Source organism: Pseudonaja textilis, unplaced genomic scaffold (assembly GCF_049901715.1).
Source record: "Pseudonaja textilis isolate UNSWEBS1 unplaced genomic scaffold, rPseTex1.2 PTEXSCF20, whole genome shotgun sequence".
NCBI lineage: Eukaryota > Metazoa > Chordata > Lepidosauria > Squamata > Elapidae > Pseudonaja > Pseudonaja textilis.
Window position 1 is genome coordinate 1662602 of NW_028262864.1, and position 17385 is coordinate 1679986.

Below are 17385 nucleotides of genomic sequence, written 5' to 3' on the forward strand. Positions count from 1 at the left end.
GGTTGCAGGAATTGGGTGTGTCTAGTTTAACAAAGGAAAGGACTAGGGGTGACATGATAGCTGTGTTCCAATATTTGAGGGCCTGCCACAAAGAAGAGGGGGTCAACCTATTATCCAAAGCACCTGAAGGCAGAACAAGAAACAATGGATGGAAACTAATCAAGGAGATATGTAGACACAACTGTCTTGATAATGAATGCTAAGGGAGATAGAATCCTGAATCCTCCTTTTTACACAGAGCAAAATTTATGGCACTTACATTTTCCTACTTATGGCATATTTTGCCTTAGAATATTCATAGGACATTTGATGTGCTAAATGTTCATACTTTTATTCTTCATAGAAGTGTTGGTGTTTTCTCTCTTTCATTTTCTGTTAGGTGCATTTTATCTTGTATTCGAATATATGGATCATGACCTCATGGGATTGCTAGAATCTGGGCTGGTGCATTTCTCAGAGGACCATATAAAATCGTTCATGAAGCAGTTGATGGAGGGACTGGACTACTGTCACAAAAAAAACTTTCTTCATCGCGATATCAAATGTTCCAACATCTTATTAAACAACAGGTAATGATGTGAATTTATTTTGTATTGGATAGTGAAACCACACTTGGAATACTGTGTCCAGTTCTGGTCACCATGAAACAAAAAAGATGTTGAGACCCTGGAAAGTGTGCAGAGAAGAGCAACATCATCTATAAAGGGTCTGGAGGCTAAATCATATGGTGAATGGTTGAAGGGAGCTAGGTATGTCTAGAGCTGTAGTGGCGCAGTGGTTGGAATGCTACTTCTGCTGACTGCCAGCTGCCTGCAGTTTGGCAGTTTGAATTTCACCAGGCTCAAGGTTGACTCAGCCTTCCATCCTTCCGAGGTCAGTAAAATGGGGACCCAGATTGTTGGGGGCAATAGGCTGACTCTGTAAACCACTTAGAGAGGGCTGTAAAGCACTGTGAAGTTGTATATAAGTCTAAGTGATATTGAAGAGACAGGTGGGGGGGGGACATGATAACTGTCTTCCAGTACTTGAGGGGTTGTCACAGAGAAGAGGGGTTTGACTTATTTTCCAAAGCCCCAGAGGGCAGGATGAGAAGTAATAGGTGGAAGCTTATTAAAGAGATCCAACCTAGAAGTAGGGACAAATTGAAGTTGTGGGGGCTCCATCATTGGAGCTTTTCAAAAATAGACTGGACAACCATTTGACTGGGATGGTATATAACAGGGGTCTCCAACCTTGGCAACTTTTAAGACTTGTGGTATTCAACTCCCAGGGTTCCTCAACCAGCAGAGCTGCAAAGCTGGCTGAGGAACTCTGGGAGTTGAAGTCCACAAGTCTTAAATTTGCCAAGGTTGGAGACCCCTGATATATAAGATTCCTGCCTTGAGCAGGGGGTTGGACTAGAAGTTTTCTGAGGTCTTTTCCAGCCCTATGATTCTATGTTCTATGGATTGATTAGATGACTTTGTATGGGAATTGAAAGATGGATTTCTCTGTGTTCTGTCTAGTATATTTAGGAAATGTCTTCTTCCCATTCTTCCTATTCTTCCCCTTCCTGAGATCTGAGGAAGATCTTTGCTCTGTATTCTTTTGACAGTTCTAGTAAAATTTTGAAAGGAAAAAGTTATTTATTTTCTTATTAACATACCAGTATCATGAAACATGTTTCTAATGAAGATCTACTTGACTGCTTCATTGGTGGCATTTCAGCAGGCAAAATGTGCTTTATGTAATATCTCTATTCATTTGAGTTACATTTGTCTTTGCTGTACAATAGCATTCAAGTAGCTGGTTGCCATTTCTGTTAAACAATCATGCTACACAGAATCACTTTTGGTGAGATGGGTGGCTATATAAATTAGATAAATAAATAAAACATTAGCTGCTATTTTTTTTATTAGTGTGTTTCAAGCATAAACCTGTCTTATTGAAGTGACAATTGCACAAGGTCCAATCCAGCTCATCTATGTGTCCTCATATGTACAGTTGCACAGCAAAGGGGGATTTGTCATGAATGTATTATTTAATATATTTTATTATTTATTAAACTTTTATGCCACCTATCTCATTGAGGCGACTAACTGGCTTACAGTCATTAAAAAAAGACCATCTAAAACAGATTCATTGAGGGCATCAGGGTTGTGTTTGACCTCAGGGGGCCGGGGTGGGCATGGCCAGGGTGGGCATGGCCAGCTTGATGTAACTTGAGTCAGGGTGGTGGCCTGAGTGCTCTGCCAGAGAAAATGGAACTCCGTTTTCACTGGCAGAGACACTGCAGTCCGGTCCTTCCCTGTTTCCAGGGTGGCCCCGCGGGCCAGTTCTAAGCACCCTGCGAGCCAGATCCAGCCCCTAGGCCTTGAGTTTGACACGCCTGATCTAAAACAATAAGTAAAGACCATAAATTTAAAATTCAGTTAAAATTCAATTGACCAAGACGGAGAGGAAGGGAACAAAGTGTGCATGGGGAGGAGGTGGGGTCTATCTGATCCACGGGTATAAAACTTGATTGTGTCATGGGCCAGATTGTGATGTATCACAACATTTTTTGCCTTTGCTGAGCTGGGGTGGGCATGGCCTGCATGTGATGTATTTGGCCCATGGGCCACCAGTTTGACAGGCCTGATTTAATCCATTAAACACTTCTAGGATGCAGCTCCCACATTAGGGCCCCAAGCCAGTTAGCAGAGGCAGGTCTTCAAGCCCTTTTGGAAGGGTAAGTGTTAGGGTTAGGGTAGGTAAGGGTAAGGTTAGGGTAAGGGTGGGTGTGGAACTCACCTTGGGGGGCACAGTGTTTCAGAAGGTGGGTTCCACAGCAGAAAAAGCTCTTCTCCTGCACTCCGCTAGCAGAAATTCCTTGACCAATGGTGTCCACAGCATGCCTCTTCTGCTGGTGCAAGTGGGGCAGGCCAATCCCATTGGGCTGGGACAGTTCCTCAGATAGCCTGAACCCATACCATGAAGGGCTTTAAAGATGATTACATGTTGAATTGAACCCTGAAGCAAACTGGTAACCAGTGCAGCTTATGGAACAGCGGTGTGACATGGGCCATCCGCGGAGCCCCAAGAACTGCTTGCGTGCCTGTGTTCTGTACCAGCTGAAGCTTCCAGACAATCTTCAAGGGTAGTCCCATGTAGACCATGTTGCAATAGTCCAACTCTGAGATGACCTGGGCTTCAACGATGAGAGCAAGGACTCCCTGTCCAGGAAAGGGCACAACTGGTACACAAAACAAAGTTGAACAAAGGCTGTCCTAGCCATGACTGTCACCTGCTCATTGAGCAGGAGTTGCGAGTCCAGGAGAACCTCCAAGTTGCACACCATCTCTGTCTGCGGTAGAACTTAAGAAGTTAAAGTCCCAGAACCTGGAACTCCATGCACCCAAAGCCACTTGGTCTTACCAGAGTTCAGCCAAAGTCTGTTGTCTCCCATCTAGACTCCCACAGCCTCCAGGCACTGCAAGAGGGCAGCAACAGCATCGCTTGGGTCACCCGGGCTGGAGATGTAAAGTTGAGTCTCATCAGCATACTGGTGGTACCTCATCGCATGGTGGCAGATGATCTCACCCAGCAGCTTCATGTAGATGAAAAGGAGTGAAGAAAGTATTGAGTCCTGTGGCACACCACAAAGGACCTCTTCAGTCCACAAATTTTAAATTTAAAGTTAAAATACAAAATTAAAAAAAGAAAAAAACTAAAAACTAAAAACTAAAAACCACCAGACACTAATAATAAAAGTAAAAAATGTGTACAAAAAAAATAACAAAATGACGAATATATCATTCACTCTGACATTGAACATAAAAAAGTTCACCCTGGTTGAATGCTCAAAAATATATTAAAACCTGATGCATTTTCCCTTTACATAATAGGTCTACAAGTGATTATAAACATTCCCATCTATATTATAATAAAAATACTATGTTACATAAAAATATATCCCTGATGTGGAAATCTGTTTATCTATCCAATCAACCCAGCATTTGTTCGGTTTGTGTGTGTGTGTGTGTGCGTGCGCACGCGTGCACCAGTGGTGGGATTCAATTTTTTTTTACTACCGGTTCTGTGGGCGTGGCTTGGTAGGCGTGGCAGGGGAAGGATACTGTAAAATCTCCAGTCAGGTGGTATTTGCTGGTTCTCCAAACTACTGAAAATTTCCGCTACCGGTTCTCCAGAACTGGTCAGAACCTGCTGAATACCACCTCTGCCATGCACACACACACACACACAGAGTCAGGATACTGGCTATTACCCCAATTAAATCATGAGTCTTGAGCCAAACTTCCAAAACTTCAAAAGGATTTATTGGGAGTTAACATGTCTGGCACTGCCTGGGTGTAGCCGACTCTGAGGCACACAATTCCTTGTCACCCTTGACCCTGGTTTTCCCATACCCCCCTGGGTGTATCATAATTCATATTTTCCAATGAGACACATCCATAGCCAAGAGTCATCAGTCATGTTCTCCAGTTAGATTTTTGCGCAGCAGAAACTTCAGTCACCTAGTTACTATCTCTTAAAAACTATGTATGGAATGCACTTTCGATTTCCAAGCTGCTGCACTGCTCTTTCAAGCCCCTTTCCCCCCTCCCTTTCTGTTGGCAACTCTAAAACGACCATCGAAATATTTTATGAGTTGACACGCACACATAAAACAGTCAACAGGTAACCCCAAAAGTAAAACTAATCTTCAAAGCCCTCTGATAACCATCAGTTATTGTATTTAATATGCAGAAAGTCCACAAACTGCTTCCAGTCTCTTATAAACTTATCCAATCCATTGTCACTAATCAATACGGTTCATTTTGCCATCTCTGCCAGTTCAGTCAATATTAAAGTCCACTCTTCAACAGTTGTTTCTGTGTAATGATAACCATAACGGCACCTTATCAGCTAATCTTCTTTTGTACTTTGACCATACACACCCAGTCGATTGACTAATGACATGGTTCTTGAAACCAGGATCACTTACTGGATCATACCACAAATAGGCATGCTGCCCAAATCTCAGATCAGAACCTTCAAGGTTTAACAACTTTGAGTTTTCCAAAGTTACCCAATCTTCTAACCATACCAAAAACAGGCATCATAGTACAGTCTGAGGTCTGGCAAACCAAGACACTCAGAATTTGCAGCAATCCAACCAGCACACAAGTAAATAATTCAGCAGGATTCATTTATAGAATAAACTTTTAATATACAGTATGATGCATGTATACAATACCCAAGTCAGAACCAGAACTCAGAATCCAGAAGTCATAATCACAGAAGCAATACAAACACAGAAGAAGCAAGATATTACAGAGGCACTCATATATATACAGATCAGTGAACCTAAGCCACACCCAGGCTCCAAGCCGACTGGGTCACCAAACAGTCCCCATTGGCTGATCTGTTACCATGTCTATTCCAATTTATGAATCTTATACACTGACACTCCTCCCTTCATGACTGGAATAGACATAAAACTGAATAACTGAATATTCTTCTGATGTTGCACTCCACCCAATGGCTTGGTCATGTCTGCCAGATTGTTCTCTGAAGAACAGTGAAGCAAGCTAATTAATTTACATTTGATGGCTTCTCTGACATTACAATATTTAATTTCCATATGCTTGCTTCTATTCTTTACTCTCACCTGTTGCCATTTTAATGCAAGCAGCATTATTTTCTTACACTGTTACAGCGTCATTTACCTTTAAACTTAAATCCTGTAACAGCTGTTTGTACTAAGTTACCTCTAAACAAAGTTCAGATAAAGCTATAAATTCTGCCTCTGCAGTAGAAATGGCTACAGTTGTTTGTTTTCTGGACTTCCAAACAATTAAAGCCCTTCCAAACAATACCACAATCCCAAAATTAGACTTTTTGGTTTTTACATCATTGGCATAATTGCTGTCAACTTAACATTTCAATTTCAGTTCTTCAGATACCTGTATTGGAATACCCAAGTTCAGAGTTCCCTTCAAGTACCTGAGAATCCTTTTTATACCCATCCAATGCAATTGCGTTGGTGCAGCAGTAAAGCGACTTAAGATGCTTACTGCACAAGCTATGTCTGGTCTGGACCACTGTGACAGATATAACAGGCTCCCTATTGCTGACTGATCACAGGCTTCACTTTTGTCCTCACCCAAACTGTTATGAAAATCTGTGCTCATAGGTGTTGGGGCAGAATTACAATCCTTCATGTTGTATCTCTCCAACCGCTGTTCAATTTTCCTTTTTTGACTGAGAATATAACCACCTTTCTCAGTTTTTTGTGTGTCTACACCGAGATATTTTTTTATTTCACCCAAATCCTTTATTTCAATTTTTTTTTCTCTAATTGATGAGCAAATTCTTTTTTCTGTGACAAATCCTTTGCAATAAAACAAAGATCATCCACAAATGCTAACAATTGACAGTCCCCACCTTGTAACTTTCCAGTACATATGCAACCATCAGCCTTGCAACTCATGAACCCAAGACCCTTCAATGCTGTATCTGAACAGACATTCCAATTCCCGGCTGACTGTTTCAGCCCATAGATGGCTTTGTTCAATTTATACACCGTGTTAGGCTTTTTACTTTCATACCCTGGTTCTTGAACCATGTAAATTTCTTCCTCTAATTCTGCATTGTGGAATGCTGTGGTTATATCAAAATGCCAAATTTTATGGCCATGTGCTGCTGCCAATGCTAGTGCCAACCTTATGCTTTCACTCTTCACTGTTGGTGCAAATACCTCATCATAGTGCACATTTTTCTCTGTGAAAAACCTTGCACCAGTAATCTTGCTTTATATTGTACCTGATTGTTGGGTAGTACTTTTTGTACACACACTTACATCCTATGGCTTTGCAACCCTCTGGCAGAGTCATAGATGTGAACACTTTATGTTCGCCCATGGATTTCATTTCTTTCTCCATGGCTTCTTTCCTTTTTATTTGTTCAATTTTAGGTAGTGCCAATACTTCTTTATAGTTTCTTGGCTCATATCACACATTACACGCCTTTACTTCACTAGCAGAATACCTGTCAGGTGGAATCCCCTTGTTCCATTGCTCTGACCTGTGTGGCATTGACTGCTCCTGTGTTTCAACCCTCTCTGGCTTCATATCTGATCATAATCTTCTCCTGACTTCTTTTTTAGTTCTTTTTCAGTTTCTCCTCCCTGAATGCTGACACCATCACTAAGTGAGTCACTGTCACTAAGTGAGTCACCATCACTAAGTGGATCATTCCAAAAATTGCCATCAATTCTTTTCCAATTTTGCTCTGCAAAACTAGCAAACCTTGAAATCGCTATTCTTTTGCTCCCATCACTAAAGCGATAGCTCTTTGAGCCAGGCTCATAGCCTTTAAACCTGAGCTTTCTAGCCTTTGGTTGACCTTTTCTCCTGATTGCTTTTGGAATATACACCCACGCATTGCTTCCAAACACCCTTAAATATGCCAGAGATGGCTTTCTCCCATATAACACTGCATATGGAGTATCATTTATAGATGAACTCCACAGCCTATTTGCTAAATAATTACCAGTCAACATGGCTTCACCCCAATATGACCTGCTCAGACCAGAATCTTCCAGTAGTGAGTCCTTCATTGTTTGTAAGACACCATTCCGCCTCTCAGCTACACCATTCTCAGCTGTTGTGTACGGATTTGTGTGTCTCTGTTTTATTCCTAACTCCCAACCACTGTTGAAAACTTGCTGACATGAATTCTGAACCTGTCAGTTTGCAGCTGACATACCTGTTTTTTATATCTCCTTTCTACAAAGCTTACCCATTGCTTAAATTTCTGTAGCACCTCTATTTTACTCTTTAGTAAAGAGCAGAACCCAAACCTGCTGTAGTCATATACAATGACCAGTGCATGCTTAGCTCCTCCCAAACTGGCCTGCATGGCCCTACCAAATCTGCATGTGCCAGCTCTAGAGCTCTTGTTGTCTGCCTCGTGCTACTCTTGCTTACAGGGAATACCTTGGACTCTGATGATGTACTTACTGCACAGTCCAAGTATGCCTTACACCCTTTTAAGTTTATACTATCTGCAAACTGTTGCATCCTTTGCAAAACCCTGAAGCTGGAATGGCCAAGCTTTCTGTGCAAGAGATGAACACATGAATCATGTTGTGCCACATTTCCAAATGTTTGGGCACATTGAAACTTTTGTCCCTGCAACACAGGGGTCCCCAAACTTGGCAACTTTAAGACTTGTGGACTTCAACTGCCAGCTGGCTGGAGAATTCTGGGAGTTGAAGTCCACAAGTATTAAAGTTGCCAAGTTTGGAGACCTCTGCTGCAACACATACAGATTATCCTGCTTTATGCCCTGTGCACGTACACTTCCACTTCTGTTTATGAGACACTTCCCATTTACAAATGTGGTCTCAAACCCCTTTTGGTCTAGACTAGAGATACTCAGTAATTTATGCTCCATTTCAGGCACACATAATATGTTGCTAAACTTTTCCTTCAGACATGGAATCACCACACTGCCTTTTCCAGTGACTTTAGCCTTCTGGCTATTTGCCAAGGCCACTGCATCCACCTCTAGCTTGATCCATTCTGAAAAATAATTCAGAATTAACAATTGTTTGACTAGCCCCACTGTCTATTAACCATTTGTCTCTGCTATTACAATAGCTAACTTTTGCAACAGCAGCTTGTCCATCTGTTGTTTTTCTTCCTTGCAAAAGGTCTTTCTTTAAATGAATCTTATCACCACAAATGAAACACAGCTTCTTAGAAATTCTTTGCTGGGCTGTAATCTGGTCTCTTCTATTACTCTGGTCTCTGCAGAAATCCTGTCTGTTGTTTTGGAATGTGCAGACATCTTACCTGTTGCTTTTTTCTTTCTGCTCCTTGGGCCCCCGCCTCAGGAATTTCTCCTTGTGGCTCTTTCTAAAATGGTGTTTGTTTTCTTCAGAAAGCAAACAGGCTTGAAGAGCTTCCATTTGTAAGTCTTGTTCTGGTTTGCACTCAAAAATGTTCCATGTTTCATCAAGACTGTTTAACACCAACAGCACCCTCTGAGATTCAGGAATCTGCATGCCACGCTGTTCCAACTCAATAAATAAATGTGCAACAAATGCTGCTCCACACTTGCTTCTGGCTGCAGCCTGGCTCTGTACAATTGTCTTGATAATTGCACAATATTGCATGCTGATGCACTCACATGCACAACTGCTCAATTTCAGCCAATCCTCATTTGCACTCTTTAAATCAGCTACATTCAAACATTGTTCATCTTCTAAATTTAAGATGATGTAGGCCAGTGCCTTATCATGCTGCCCTAATGGTCCCTGGGGTGGATTAATAACAATATCCCAGAGCTCCTTAGCCTTCAGGAAGCATTCAAATTTTGCAGCCCAAACAATATAATTCTTCTGTCCCAATCCAGGCAGAGAGCTCTCCTTGAATTCAACAGCCATCCTGCAAGCTTTCTCAACCTTGTTCTCATTTCCTTTTAACACAGGCTGTCCTTTAGCTTAATTACAGTTCAGCCTTACTGTATACTCTGGGCTCATAACTGTTACCATGTATATTCCAATTTATAAACCTTATACACTGACAAAGACCACCTCTTTCTTTACCATCATGTAGGAGCTTATATTTAATTCTTGGTTGTTTTATTTTGTCAAATAAATTTGGATATATCTTTCTGCCACTATTTAAAACAAAATTTTTTGATCAACATCAGCATATACTGTGTGCACAATTATTAGGCAAGTTGTATTTTGGAAGATTAATTTTATTATTGAACAACTACAGAATTCTTGGTCAATCCAAACTGTTAAATAAACCTCAAACCTGAATAATTAAGAAAGTAAAAGTGAATTTTTGGCTTTCTTAGGAGATTATCTATGTGTGCACAATTATTGGGCAACTATTAGTGTGCAGAATTATTATGCAACTAAATGAAAAATGAAAATTTGCCCATCTCACTCATTTATTTGCATCTGTTAAAGTGAGAATAACAAACAAATCAAAATGTACAAATAAATATTTCTGACATTTCAAAAAAAATCAGTGAACAATATAGCCACCCCTCTTTTCAATAACAGTCATAAGCCTTCCATTCATGGACTCTGTCAGTTTCTTGATCTGTTGACAATCAACATTTTGTGCAGCAGCAACCACAGCCTCCCAGACATTGTTCAGAGAGGTGTACTGTTTTCCTTCACCGTAAATCTCCCGTTTAAGAAAGGCCCACAAGATCTCAATAGGGTTTAAGTCAGGTGAGGGAGGGGGCCATATCATTATTCTTTCATCTTTGAGGCCTTTACTGGCTAGCCACGAAGTGGAGTACTTCGATGCATGTGATGGATCATTGTCCTGCATAAAAATCATGGTTTTCTTGAAAGATACAGACCTTTTCCTGTACCACTGCTTGAAGAAAGTGTCTTCTAAAAACTGGCAGTAGGTTTGGGAGTTGATTTTGAGTCCATCTTCAACCTGAAAAGGTCCAACTAGCTCATCTTTAGTAATACCAGCCCATACCAGTATCCCACCTCCACCTTGCTGGTGTCTGAGTCAAAGTGGAGCTCTGTGCTCGTTACTGATCCAGCCACGGGCCCATCCATCTGGTCTGTCAAGAGTCACTCTCATCTCATCAGTCCATAAATGAGATAGAGCAGGGATCGCCAACCTTTTGGACCTTAAGGACCACCAAACTCATAATTTTAAATCCTGTGGACCACTAATATGAATTTTTTAAAAAAGATAAATACATTTGTAAAATAATGATCGGAGAACTTCCATTTTATTAATATGAAATGCACCTATTTAATACAACAAAATGCTTTAATATATTTAATATAAAAGGTTTTGTTTTTTATATTAAATATAAAGTTAATATTTAAAAATTATATATGTGTGTGTGTGTTTGTGTGTGTGTGTGTATGTATATGTGTATGTGTGTGTGTGTGTGTGTGTGTGTGTGTGTGTATATATATATTATGTCTCACTTGTATCCACAGGTGAGCAATCAAAATTCTAAAGTTCCAAAAATATAAGCAACCAAAAACAAACCCCAACAAAGTTAACTGCTGAGGTTTTCCAGTCCTCAGCAGTAATTCTGAAATCTCTTTGGCAATCCTGAAGTGCCTATAAATCACAATGCCTCAGAGAATCTTCACAGTTCTTTCACTCCAACAATACACTTTGCTTCTGGCAAATTTCTCAAGCCAATCCGTTTCCTTTTATCCCCTAAAGGGGGCGTGTTAGTCTCATTAATCACTGGCTTGACGCTTCTTTCCCAATTGAGATTGACGTCTCAATCTCCGTCTATTTCTCATGTCAAGCCAAGATCCCTCAAAGCCCTCCTCCTCCTCACTTGAAACCTCTAGCACGTTTTCCTGATTATCTCTTCCCGGCTGCTGTGTAATCAGAGAGGGAGATTCGGGGGAGGACACCTTCAATAAATTAGGTTCGTCTCTCATAGCTAAGTCCACTTCCTCATCCTGGCTACCTTCAAAATCACTCAACAATGCAGGCTCAAATCTCAGTGCCAGATCCTCTTCACTCGAGCTCACATCTGCTGACGGACCAGATTCAAATCCCGGAGTCACAACACTATCCCTCACCACAGGGCCCTTCCCCCGAGTCTGATGATCCGGATGTGGTTTCGACGGAAAGCTTTCATGGAACCTCCGGATAATGTCTGGGGCATGAACTGTGGAAGCATCCGTCCACGAAAAAACCTCCAAGCCATCCACTCTCCTCCCGATGAGGTACTGGAAGCATCCCTTTAGCCAGCGAGAATCAGTAATGCAGACCACCGAGTCATCAACTTCAGCCTCCTCACTGGGTGTTGATGGAGAATGAAGAGCACACTCTGGGGAGTCTGGAACCAGAAGGGAACGATGGAAGACAGGATGAATGCGCATGGAGCGTGGTAGGGTGAGTCGATACGCCACAGGATTGATGAGCGCCTCAATAGGGAATGGACCAATGAAACGGTGGCCGAACTTCTTAATTGGGCGATCGACCCTTAGGTGTCTTGTGGATAACCACACCTTGTCACCCACAGCTAGCGGAGGCGTCGCCCGACGAGAACGATCCGCAAACCATTTGTAGTCTTCCTTCGCCCGTTCTAATTGTTGCACCACTAATCGGTGAACCGACTGCAATTCCTCGAGAAACTCTTGTGTTTCTGGAACCGGGGAATCCATCATTGTCAACGGAAAGAATCATGGATGATAGCCCACATTCGCATAGAACAGCGTTACTCGAGTGTAGGTATGCTGAGAGTTATTAAAGGCAAATTCTGCCAAAGGGAGGTATTTCACCCAATCGTTCTGTCGATGGTTGACAAAACATCTCAAATACTGAGTGAGGATGCCAATAACTTTCTCAGTCCCGCCATCAGTTTCCGGATGGTGCGCTGACGCCAAACACACCTGTACTTGCAATGCCGTCATTAAACGTTTCCAGAACTGAGCAGTAAACTGAACACCGCTATCCGAAACCACTCTGTCCGGCAGACCATTTAGGTGGAAGACATGCTGTAACTGGGCCGTAGTGCGGGCTGATGGTAGTTTCCGACAAGGGATAAAATGAGCCATCTTAGTAAGCATATCAACCACCACGAGCACCGTCGTGTAACCCGACGAGGAGGGCAAGTGCGTTAGAAAATCCATGGAGATTGCTCCCCATGGTCTGCCTGGATTCAGCAGTGGTTAAAGGAGTCCAGGAGGTGCACCTGACGCTGCTTTCGCTTGTCGACATTGTACACAAGAAGCGACGTAGGAAAAAATACCATGTCGAACTCGAGGCCACCAAGAAGTCCGGGTGACCAAGTGCAAAGTTTTGTAAAAAGTCAAAATGACCAGCAGCAGGGTTATCATAACATTGCATCATGATGAGGGCTCTAAGCGTCCTGGTGGGTACATACAATAAACCCCAATGTCTTAGCAAGCCCTCCTCCAAAGTCCATGGGGAATCAGGTCCAACTACCCTCCTTCTTTGTTGCGACCACGCGTCCAATCGCTGCGCCTCCCGTATTCGAGCCCTCAAATCCACCGGATCCTGAATCACGGCCAAAGATTCCAGTGGCAACATCGTTCGTGGAGGAAGAGGATCCTCGGGACCAATATATTTGGGTTTTCTAGACAGTGCACCTGCTCTCCGATTCTGTCCACTGGGAACATAGGTGACGGAAAAGTTGAACCTTGCAAAAAACAATGACCACCGGATCTGGCATTGGTTCAACTTCTTGGCAGTAGTCAAATGTTCCAAGTTACGGTGATCCGTCCAAACCTCCACCTTGTGCCAAGCCCCCTCTAGGTGATGTCGCCAGATCTCAAATGCAGCCTTGATAGCCAGCAACTCTTTTTCCCAGATAGTATAATTGCGCTCAGAAGTTGTGAGCTTCCTTGAATAATATGCGCATGGGAAAAGAGGTGCGCCATCCCTTGAAGCTTGCAATAACACCACCCCAATAGCTACATTAGAGGCATCTGTCTCGACCACAAATGGACGATTCGGATCAGGATGCCTCAATATCGGTTCAGCCACAAAGGCTTTCTTTAGAGCCTCAAAAGCCTATTGCTGCGGGGGGCCCCACTGGAACGGGACCTTCTTGCGAAGGAGCTGAGTGATGGGATCCATCAGCTTGGCAAAGTCCGGAATGAAGGTCCTATAGTAATTTGCGAACCCCAGGAGACGTTGCACATCCTTTACTCGACAAGGGGGTTCCCAACTACACAAGGCCTCTACTTTCCTTGGATCCATGGCAATGCCCTCAGGAGAGATGATATGCCCCCAAAACTCTATAGAAGTCTGGAAAAAGAGATACTTCTCCAGTTTCGCATAGAGTTTATGCTCCCAAAGACGTTGAAGTACCTGACGGACTTGACAAAGGTGACTATCCCTGGACCGCGAGTAGATCAAAATGTCGTCCAGGTATACCACCACGAACCGATCCAGCATGTCCCTAAAAATGTCATTAAATGCTGGAAAACCGCGGGAGTGTTGGTCAATCCAAATGGCATTACGGTGTATTCAAAATGTCCGTATCGGGTGCCAAACGCCGTCTTCCACTCGTCCCCCTTGCACATCCGCACCAGGTTGTAGGCCGCTCAAAGATCGAGCTTGGTGAAAATAGTAGCCTCCCGCAACTGCTCCATCAACTCCGGAATGAGCGGCAAAGGATAACTATTTCTCACCGTGATGGCGTTCAACCGGTGGTAGTCACACCACAAACGTAACTCCCCCGTCTTCTTTTTTACAAAAAGAACAGGAGCTGAAAGGGGAGACGACGATGGTCTGATAAATCCCTGGGCCAAGTTCTTATCCAGAAACTCCCGAAGAGCAGCCAATTCGGGCTCAGACATGGAATATAAGCGACCCTTGGGCAGTGGGGCATCAGGTAGAAGGTCCACGGGACAGTCATATGCGCGATGCGGTGGTAACTGATCTGCATCCTTCTCACTGAAAATGTCGGAGAAGTCCAACAGCTCCGGTGGTATGGAAACAGCAGGAGCGGCGATGTCCTGGCCAGTGCAGATATGTCTCAAATGATCCACACACTGGAGACTTGGGAACGAAATGGCGTTCTGCGCCCAAGCCACCAGAGGATCGTGCAACCTTAGCCAAGACATGCCAAGAACCAAAGGGAGATGGAGGTCCGAAGTGATATAGAAATTTATCGCTTCCTCGTGATCCCCTATAACCATACGCGATGGCTGGATGGCAAAACGAATGGGCCCAGACCGAAACTAACGTCCATCCATGGTTTCCACCTTGATGGGTGGATCCACAGCAACCAATGGGACCTCAAAGTGCATTGCAAAGGCCTGGTCCATAAAACTAGTAGTAGCTCCTGAGTCCACCAACGCCACCACTGGAATCCCCTCCTTCCGGGACTGTAAGAAAATTTGGGTGTCCAACAGTAAATGCTGAGGAGGGCCAGAGTTCACCTCAGCAACTTGGGGTGGTGGTGTGAGACGTGCCCGACCTAGGGTTTCCCCGAGGTCGGGCCTACCCTGTTTCCTCGACGGGCTAGGAGTAGATTCTGGCACTGGTCTTCGTGTTCCCCTCTTTTTACAAGAATTGGCAAAATGTCCCGTCCCCCACAATAAAGGCACAAACCTTCCTGGAACCTTCGCGAGCTTTCTTGCGCCGTCAACCGAGGGTGGAGTGCACCCAACTCCATCGGCTCCTCGGTCCTGGTTGTAGTTTTATAAACTTCCAATGGCGCGGTTTGCGAACGTGAATGAGAAGGCGGTTCCACAACTGGCCATCTGCTCCTGCACTGTTGTAAACGGGCTTCAATACGCAAGCACTGTACCACTAGCGCATCCAAGGTTAAAGCCCGCTCCACATGCACTAACTCGTCTTTGATGTTACCTGCCAAGCCCTCCTGAAAAGAATCCATGTGGGCTGACTCATTCCAAGTAGAGTCTATGCAGAGCAGACGAAACTCTGCAATATATTCTTGCAGAGGACGTTTCCCCTGACAAATGTCCCACAAACGTCTAGCCACGGTTTGAGTCTTAATAGGGTTTTCAAACATGACACACAATTGCTGCTGGAAACCCTGAAAATCATCCAACAAAGGGCTATCTTGTGTCAACAAAGGAGTAGCCCATTTGGCAGCCTGTCCAGATAAGAGGCTAATAATAAACCCCACCTTAGCCCGGTCATTAGGAAAGTCTTCAGGCCACAAGGTAATAAATAATTGGCACTGTCCCATAAATGCCGGGAACATATCAGTCTGTCCTGAGAATTTATCTGGCATAGATACCGGGCTTTTCCTAAAGGGAGGAGCTGAATGAGCAGCAGGAGTTTGTAAATTTGAAACATGGTTTACCAACTGTGTTACCTGATGTTGGAGGACCTGGTTATTTTGTAGCAGTTAGTCTATTTGTTGCTGTTGCTGCTCCACCAAACGCTGTAGTTGAGTTTGGTCCATCTTGGTATGAAGATGGTTTGTTTGGCCAGAAGCAAAAATGTTATGTCTCACCTGTATCCACAGGTGAGCAATCAAAATTCTAAAGTTCCAAAAATATAAGCAACCAAAAACAAACCCCAACAAAGTTAACTGCTGAGGTTTTCCAGTCCTCAGCAGTAATTCTGAAATCTCTTTGGCAATCCTGAAGTGCCTATAAATCACAATGACTCAGAGAATCTTCAGTTCTTTCGCTCCAACAATACACTTTGCTTCTGGCAAATTTCTCAAGCCAATCCATTTCCTTTTATCCCCTAAAGGGGGCGTGTTAGTCTCATTAATCACTGGCTTGACGCTTCTTTCCCAATTGAGATTGACGTCTCAATCTCCGTCTATTTCTCACGTCCCTCAAAGCCCTCCTCCTCCTCACTTGAAACCTCTAGCACGTTTTCCTGATTATCTGTTCCCGGCTGCTGTGTAATCAGAGAGGGAGATTCGGGGGAGGACACCTTCAATAAATTAGGTTCGTCTCTCATAGCTAAGTCCACTTCCTCATCCTGACTACCTTCAAAATCACTCAACAATGCAGGCTCAAATCTCAGTGCCAGATCCTCTTCACTTGAGCTCACATCTGCTGACGGTCCAGATTCAAATCCCGGAGTAACAACACACACACACACACACACACACACACACACACACACACACACACATATATATATATATATAGAGAGAGAGATATTCAGCTTTGTTTGGGTATTTTCCCACGTCATTATAGTTGTGCTTTTAAAGTTGTAGCAACATTTCGGCAGAATCTCATCTGCCATCATCAGGCTTCTGTATTGTGTTCGTCTGTGAGTCAGACTCTGTTTTGTGGCTTTTTTTGTGTGTGTCTTGATTGGCTGGCAACATTGTGTTCCTGTATTGGAGGCTTTTAGTGTCAGAGCCAAGCTGGCTCTACTCTGGCTCTGAATTGGCCAGTGAGGGCTACCCATGTGCCACCACCTATGGCGGAGATTTCCAGCCCTACCACAGGCCGGTATGGTATATTTTCCATTCAGCAGTAGGTGATATCCCTACATACCCCTACAAGCCTGGGAAAATTTCTGATAAGAGAAAAAAATAACATTCATGTGAAGGACTGTGGTGATATCTATTGTTCTATAATTATCTAATTTATGATTACTGGAGACTCAATTCTGACAATAAGGAAGACTCTTAAGTAAAGTGACTTTTGACTTGGAAAGCTTCCTGGACTACCTAAATGGAACTGATTGAATAATCCTGGGATGTAAAAAACTATGATTATTGTACTTTCTGAGGAGCAACATTAGGCTTGAATATATTGTTTTTGGACTATCGAGCAAGAGTGGGACTTAGTAAAATAAGACAAGATGCTCCACCAGGGGAAAATGAGTGGATTTTTAAAAGAAATTGTGTTGATGTTCCAAAGCATTAAGGACACTATGACAAAGAATCACAGGGAGATAAAAAACCTATTGCAAGGCA

General features: G+C 43.3%; 1 protein-coding gene across 5 annotated transcripts in view; it reads left to right on the forward strand.

Moving 5' to 3' along the window:
- The window catches only part of LOC113452091 (cyclin-dependent kinase 12-like), a 112138-nt gene that overhangs the window by 74726 nt on the left and 20027 nt on the right, over positions 1-17385 (forward strand). For all 5 annotated transcript variants that reach the window (XM_087918895.1, XM_087918897.1, XM_087918894.1 and 2 more), the window contains one exon: positions 380-569. In XM_087918895.1, coding sequence (XP_087775021.1) covers positions 380-569 — 190 coding nt within the window. The remainder of the gene's footprint in view (positions 1-379; positions 570-17385) is intronic.